Source organism: Salmo trutta, chromosome 25, assembly GCF_901001165.1.
Source record: "Salmo trutta chromosome 25, fSalTru1.1, whole genome shotgun sequence".
Taxonomy (NCBI): Eukaryota; Metazoa; Chordata; class Actinopteri; order Salmoniformes; family Salmonidae; genus Salmo; species Salmo trutta.
Window position 1 is genome coordinate 13,666,156 of NC_042981.1, and position 7,072 is coordinate 13,673,227.

A 7,072-nucleotide genomic window follows, 5' to 3' on the forward strand; every position below is an offset into this window, starting at 1 on the left:
TACGTTTTCAATTCAATTCAATTTCAGTGCTTTATTGGCATGGGAAACGTATGTTCACACTGCCAAATCAAGTAAAAAAGATAATACACAAACGTGAAATGAACAATAAAAAATGTACAGTAAACATTGCCCTTACAAAAGCTCCAAAATAATAAAGACATATCAAATGTCATATTATGTATATATACAGTGTTGTAATGATGTGCAAATAGTTAAAGTTCTCTAACTCTCAGAATAGAAGCGATAATGACCGTTATCTTATTACAGTGATAATAATATGTTCATTGAATAGTAGTAGTTAGCGGAGGTGTTTAAAGTGAATGATTTCCTACCCACGAGATAGCTCCGTTGATGGGGTAAACAGCGATAATCTCCTCTCGACCATCTCCTGTGGTGAGCTATGTAACGGTCGTGTCAGACCGACTGTTTCCCAACTAATATGCGGCAACAAAAGACAAAGATCCGGATCCTCATAAGCAATGGAATATATTTGATTACATGTTATAGGCCTATATTTTGATATTCCTCGAAGGAGAGTGCGAAGGGAAGGGGAGGGGAGAGTGGGGCCTCTCCTATAATGGTTATTTGTGGTGTGTATTTTGGGATCTGGTGATAGAACATTTGGATTATTTATGGACACACATTTTGCATGTATGGTCTGTAAATAAAATGAAGATTATTAGAGACACATACACACACAGTTTCACAAATTGATGTATTCCTATAGCCTAGACAGAAGTTACATTTAGTAGTTTCACAAATGGATGTTTATTTATTTTTGATGTTTTAATTTTTATTTAAACTTTATTTAACTAGGCAAGTCAGTTAAGAACAAATTATTCTTCACAATGACGGCCTACCAAAAGGCAAAAGGCGTCCAGCGGGGACCGGGGCTGGGATTAAAAATAATAAATCAATAAAATATAAATATAGGACAAAACACACACCACAACAAGAGAGACAACACAACACTACATAAAGAGACACCTAAGATGACAACACAGCATGGTAGCAACACAACATGACAACAACATGGTAGCAGCACAAAACATGGTGCAAACATTATTGGGCACAGACAACAGCACAAAGGGCAAGAAAGTAGAGACAACAATACATCATGCAAAGCAGCCACAACTGTCAGTGAGAGTGTCCATGATTGAGTCTTTGAATGAAGAGATTGAGATAAAACTGGTTTGAGTTTGAGTGTTTGTTGCAGCTCGTTCCAGTCGCTAGCTGCAGCGAACTGAAAACAGGTAGTCAGTCCTATAGCCTAGACAGAAGTTACATTTATTAGTACAGATATATTTTACAGGAAGCAGCACCTGATTTTGCACTAATAGGTTCACAGGAAATGTGTTTTAGAATAATTTTGCTGACAATGACATTAAACTGATTAGCCTACATTGTACAATTAGCCCTCATGGCTGACATTGAACTGAGTTGAGTGGTTTGTTTCAAACGTCTGCAAACAATACGGATTCATTTAATTGAATGAATTCCCAATACACAGATCTGTGCCTTTCACATCATTGTGCGCTAACCCTAAAACCAGCGTATCTCTGCTCTTGGCTTGTCATCCGCTTCTCCAGCACAGGCTCAACTGGTCGGTGACGTCAGCCGAGTATAAAACGGGGCTGGAGTTCAAGAGGACCACGAAAACAAGTTAGTGAAGCTTTAGTCTCAATGCACCCACCGGCAACCGGAGTTGGTCCAATACGAGAAAAGCACGCCAATGTCAACAAACTCGATGTTATGACGCAGATTTAGGAACTTTCCACGGACTTTTTCCTGACCGATACGAATTTAGGACTTTTAAAAGCAACGCGGTTTTTTATCATCCTTTTCACGTATCGGTGATGCCTGGTATGTTTAGCATCGACAGTATCCTGGCCGGGAGACCCACTTGCAAGGACTCAGTGCTCCTCCATCGGAATGCCCCGGTGGTGTTCTCGAACCTCACGGATTCCATCTACACCACTGCCGATTATAATGGACTCTACTCACACACTACTGGCTCTTCTCCCTCGGCCATCCAGGCGGTGAACGGGACTAGAATAGGATATAATAACTATTATTATGGACAAATGCATGTGCAGGGCCCCAGTGGCCCTGCTTGCTGCAGCGCTATCCCAGCCCTCGGCTCGCAACAGTGCCCGTGTATTCCAACCGGTAGGTTGCCCTTTCCCACTTCTATCTGTAGTCAAAAGTAAACGTTTAAAGCTCTGCATGTTCCTTGGGTGCTGGACAATGTAACGATGCCTGTAATAACAAGTACAAGTTAAAACATTATGTTAGGCTATAGGGGATGATAGATACAGGTAAATTGGTTGGTGTTTTGCATGCGCCCATTGCGCAACATTACACATGCAGTCATTTTGGTGGCACATATACCCTATTTAAGAAGTCTATCTATGGTATAGGCCTACTCTAATTCAGTTTTACTTTTACGCATTAACTAGAATACATTTTATATTAAACTTGGTTAGACATTTGCATTGGATGATGCGTGGTCTATATTATACATGCGTAAGGGTGATGTTTTAGCTGTCTAAATAGCTTGATTTGTGCTGCATTGTTTTTTTTCTCATTGTTTTTCATTTGTGATATCTGTATAGGGCTATTGGGTGTGTTGCGAAATGAATTATTAATTGACGACAAACAAATGTTTCTAATTGATCTAGTATGTTTATTTATCCATGCAGGTTATGACCACACGGGCTCCGTGCTCATCTCTCCCATCCCGCACCAGATGATGTCCTATATGAACGTGGGCACCTTGTCTCGGACGGAGCTCCAGCTCCTGAACCAGCTCCACTGCCGACGCAAGAGGAGACACCGGACTATCTTCACCGACGAGCAGCTCGAGGCCCTGGAAAATCTCTTTCAGGAGACTAAGTACCCTGACGTCGGCACACGGGAACAGCTCGCGCGAAGAGTGCATCTACGGGAAGAGAAGGTCGAGGTGAGTGCATGCACGGCCCTGTGTTGCTGGCTGTCTACCTCCCTATACACACATTAGGCTGCGTTGATTTTCAGAATATATGTGAAGGATCTCTCCATATCACGAAAATAAAGGTATCAATAAAGAACGTTCGTTGCGCATTGTAACAATTATGCACATCCGTTGAAAGGGCAAATATTCTATCCAAGCGTTACGCACAAAGTAATAGCAAACGCTTACGTCTTTATAGTGCCAAAATATGTTCTATTAAGCTTAAATTACTTTACAATTACTCTACAACACGGTATAACAAATATTTCATACAAAGTAAACAATTGTATCTTTTATTTTCGCATAGGTGTGGTTCAAAAACAGACGAGCGAAATGGAGAAGACAGAAAAGGTCGTCCTCGGAAGAGTCTGAAAACTCGCAGAAATGGAACAAATCGATGAAAACACCCACAGAGAAAACCGAGGAAAACAAAAGTGACGTGTATTCGGACAGCTGATAATTTTCTAACTAACACAAAACAATAGAAAAGACCGTTGGGTGGATGCGCAAATAGGCTTCATACTCGATTGGGACTTCTTGTACATAGTGTAAATGTAATGTGGACTGAAGTAATGAAATATTTTGCCATGATGTTGCACAGTTGTATAGTAAATATTACTTTTATTATTGCTATGTGGTAAGCTATTTATATTTAATTTAAAGTTTTTGTTACGCATAACGTCCCGAAGATGTGGTGGGCAAGGAGCCTTGATGAGTTTTCTGGCGTGTGTTAATACTTCGCGAGCTGACATGACATCTCATATTTGAGTGGTGTATTCATCATCACGATTTACCGCAAATAATATTCTGAAACTACATCAATGGGGAGAATATATTTCATAGAGTTAACAGAAATCACACTTAATATGAAACAGCGTTTTGTCACCTTTATAAGATAAAAGGACAAGGCTATATTTGTCAACTCATAACCATACAGACGTGTTTGGGGATTTGACTAAATTGATTTGTCAATATGTTGCAATGAATGATAATTACAGGAACAATGAATATACATTAATCATATCTGAATCCTCTCTATTTCCTTTGTCTCCTTCCACATTTTTAAAATCTATTTCTAATCATATGATCTATGTTTATGAATTGGAAATTAATAGGCCTAGATTGACAGTAGGCTAAAAGTGTGTTGTTTTCCAGATGCAAGACATTTGAAAAAAATGCTAAATACCCCCTTTTTCTTGGAAATAGCGCTTGAATCGCATGTGGATAAATTCAGGAAAAGGGTCCTAAATGATAAAGTTGATATGAGGCTTCTAGTCTTCTTCTAACGTTTTCTTGAACGCGTCAGGTAGGCTATCAAACACAAGAGTGGTAATACAGATTCAATTATTTCCGATTCATGCGCATACATGAAGCCTCTGATGTGGCAAAATAGACAGTGACAATAAATATATCATTTACTGTCGAGATTGTTTTGTCACCTTCAATTAAAAGGAAACAAAAATAGTTATCAAAATGACAATTATTTCGTTTAGAATTGGCAAAGCTCTACCAATCACTTAAAAACATACAAAACAAACGTGCCTTCAAAAAGATTCCTTATGATACGCATTTTTATGTGCCTAATTCATGGTTAGCCTAATAGCCTATACACTAATTTAAAACGATTGTCTTTAAAGCCTAATGATAATGGGATTATCTGTTACTGTTTATTATCTATCCTGTTGCCTAGTCACTTTATCCCTACCTATATGTACATATATACCTCAATGAGTCTACCTTGTAGCCTGCACATCGACTCCGTACTGGTACCCGGTGTATATAGCCAAGTCATCGACTCCGTACTGGTACCCGGTGTATATAGCCAAGTCATCGACTCCGTACTGGTACCCGGTGTATATAGCCAAGTCATCGACTCCGTACGGGTACCCGGTGTATATAGCCAAGTCATCGTTACTCATTGTGTATTTTATCCCTAATGTTATTTTAGTATTTATTATTTCGCTTTTTCTCTCTCTGCATTGTTGGGAAGGGCCCGTAAGCGTTTCACTGTTAATATATACCTGTTGTTTACGAAGCATGTGAAAAAACAATTTGATTTGATTATTGTTGTTATGCAAATCATTAATATTTCAGCAAGCAACTCAACACAATTGTCTTTCACAGCTGTAGGTTATTAAGGCGATTAAATAACACGATTTTATCCACAATGAATCCCCAAAACTACCAACCTAAACTAACCTCCGATGAGATTAAATATCTGATATAACTCACTAAAAGTGAAATGACAAAGAGTTTCAGACAACATATTGTACAAATGATGGGTCAGTTGCTCAAGCCATATTTTCTCACACGGAATAAGGGAGATCCATTGCAATACAGAACCGTTGCAATACACGGCAGAGGTAGCTCAATATATAATATGGTAGACTAGTTCAAATTCAGGGGCAAACCATAGGACCTAGGCCTTCAGAAGGATCAAATATCTTCCAAATACAGTAAATAGGTCTATTCAAACTCAAAAATCAAGAAAATAACAGAAAACATAGCATCACCGAATGCACCCGGCGACATTATATCTTCTGTTGTCAGACCATTCGTAGTGAAGGAGGAGCAATGTTTTTTGCTGACATTATAAATAAATGAATCAAACAGGCCTGGCCGCGCATCCGGCTGCCACACACAGAGAGACAGAACTGGCATGGACATATCATGTGACACACAACATAAAATAATGTGACTAGCAAAACAAAAAAACAGCTGTTTACACAACCTATGGTAGCCTAAAACCACGATTACACTATCACCAATTGCGCCAACAAGTGTGTCACATCCAAGATGACAGGCTCCTGGTGCTGAAAGGGCAGCGATCTTGATACCTGTGCACTCCATGGCACTGAAGGTTTCGTCAATAGACACCGCTGATAGACCGGCGACAGCAGTCACACAACATCAAATGATGTTAAAGAATAAGCAGCCCATTCACTCCAGTAGGCCCCATGAAATCGTAACAATACAAAAGCATAACCATTTCATTTCCAAAATGAAATTAACAAACCAGCTATTATTTCACATTGCAAACATATTTTATCACACTCATCACACTAAACCAGTGATCTAAAGTTTAAATGCAACAATGTTTATTGTCAATGATCACAGTCATTATTTTAAAAGACATAGTTAACAACAAGCAAGCTGCAAAAAAATAAAAAATCGAACAGTGCCACTCATCAGATGATTTTAACTAAATTTGAATGCTAGCCTAATCCAGAAAAGGGTGATGCTAACAGATTTCACTATTAGCAGTCTACACGTCATCACTTTTTTTAAACGTTCAACCCGTTGCAAGTCAAAATGTGATTGGTTCATTCCACTGTCACTTCAAAGTTATGCTCTAATACAGTTGAACGTCAGAGGCCCTTCGGTACAGTTTCTGAAGGCCTAGCCAATGGCTGGCTGAGCCAGCTCGATTTTTCTACCCAGAGACTACCAAAGAAAAATCCTGATTGGATATTTTTTCTCTTCAGTATTAACCCTTCTCCTTTCAATACAAACTGAAGAGATGAAATCCGAAGATCATAAAAACTATTGTAAAAAATGTAAAATAAATAATTATTATTATATATAATTTTAGTAAAAATCCTTAGGCATTCTAGGCCCACACGGTTCCCCACTTTTCAAATTCATGTGCAAGGGTTGGTGAACAAATTCAATGGTGAATTATTTTCTAGAAATTAAAATAATTAATTAAATTTAAGCCCCACACCATGTTGTTAGTGTAGTAAATGGATGTACAAATCCCAGAATGCCCCTTTAAAGTGTAATTCAAAGGGATTCCATACTTGATTCAAATAGTGTTCCACAGGGCCTAAAAGGTTATTTTTGGCCCACCAGCCACTATGGCAGGTAAATGAAAAAATCTACCAGCCACTCAGATATTTGACCAGCGAAAATATTTTTTCGCTATAATTACATAATACACAAATAAAAAAATAACACAAAGGATTGTATTGTGACAATTTGGTGACCAGTCTTTTAACCAAAATATCGGATGAGACTAAATGATCAGCTGCCCCTTTAAGGGCGCGAGGTTACTGTGGTAACGGGGCCACTATGTGAGAT

The 7,072-nt window shown here is 38.7% G+C and overlaps 1 protein-coding gene across 1 annotated transcript; it reads left to right on the plus strand.

Moving 5' to 3' along the window:
* Window positions 1-1,668: 1,668 nt before the first annotated feature.
* On the plus strand, window positions 1,669-6,163 carry LOC115162046 (homeobox protein goosecoid-like). Its single transcript, XM_029712967.1, has 3 exons — window positions 1,669-2,169; window positions 2,703-2,962; window positions 3,300-6,163. Exons 1-3 carry the CDS (start codon window positions 1,857-1,859, stop codon window positions 3,447-3,449), a joined length of 723 nt encoding a protein of 240 aa, XP_029568827.1. The 5' UTR covers window positions 1,669-1,856; the 3' UTR covers window positions 3,450-6,163.
* Window positions 6,164-7,072: the final 909 nt, after the last annotated feature.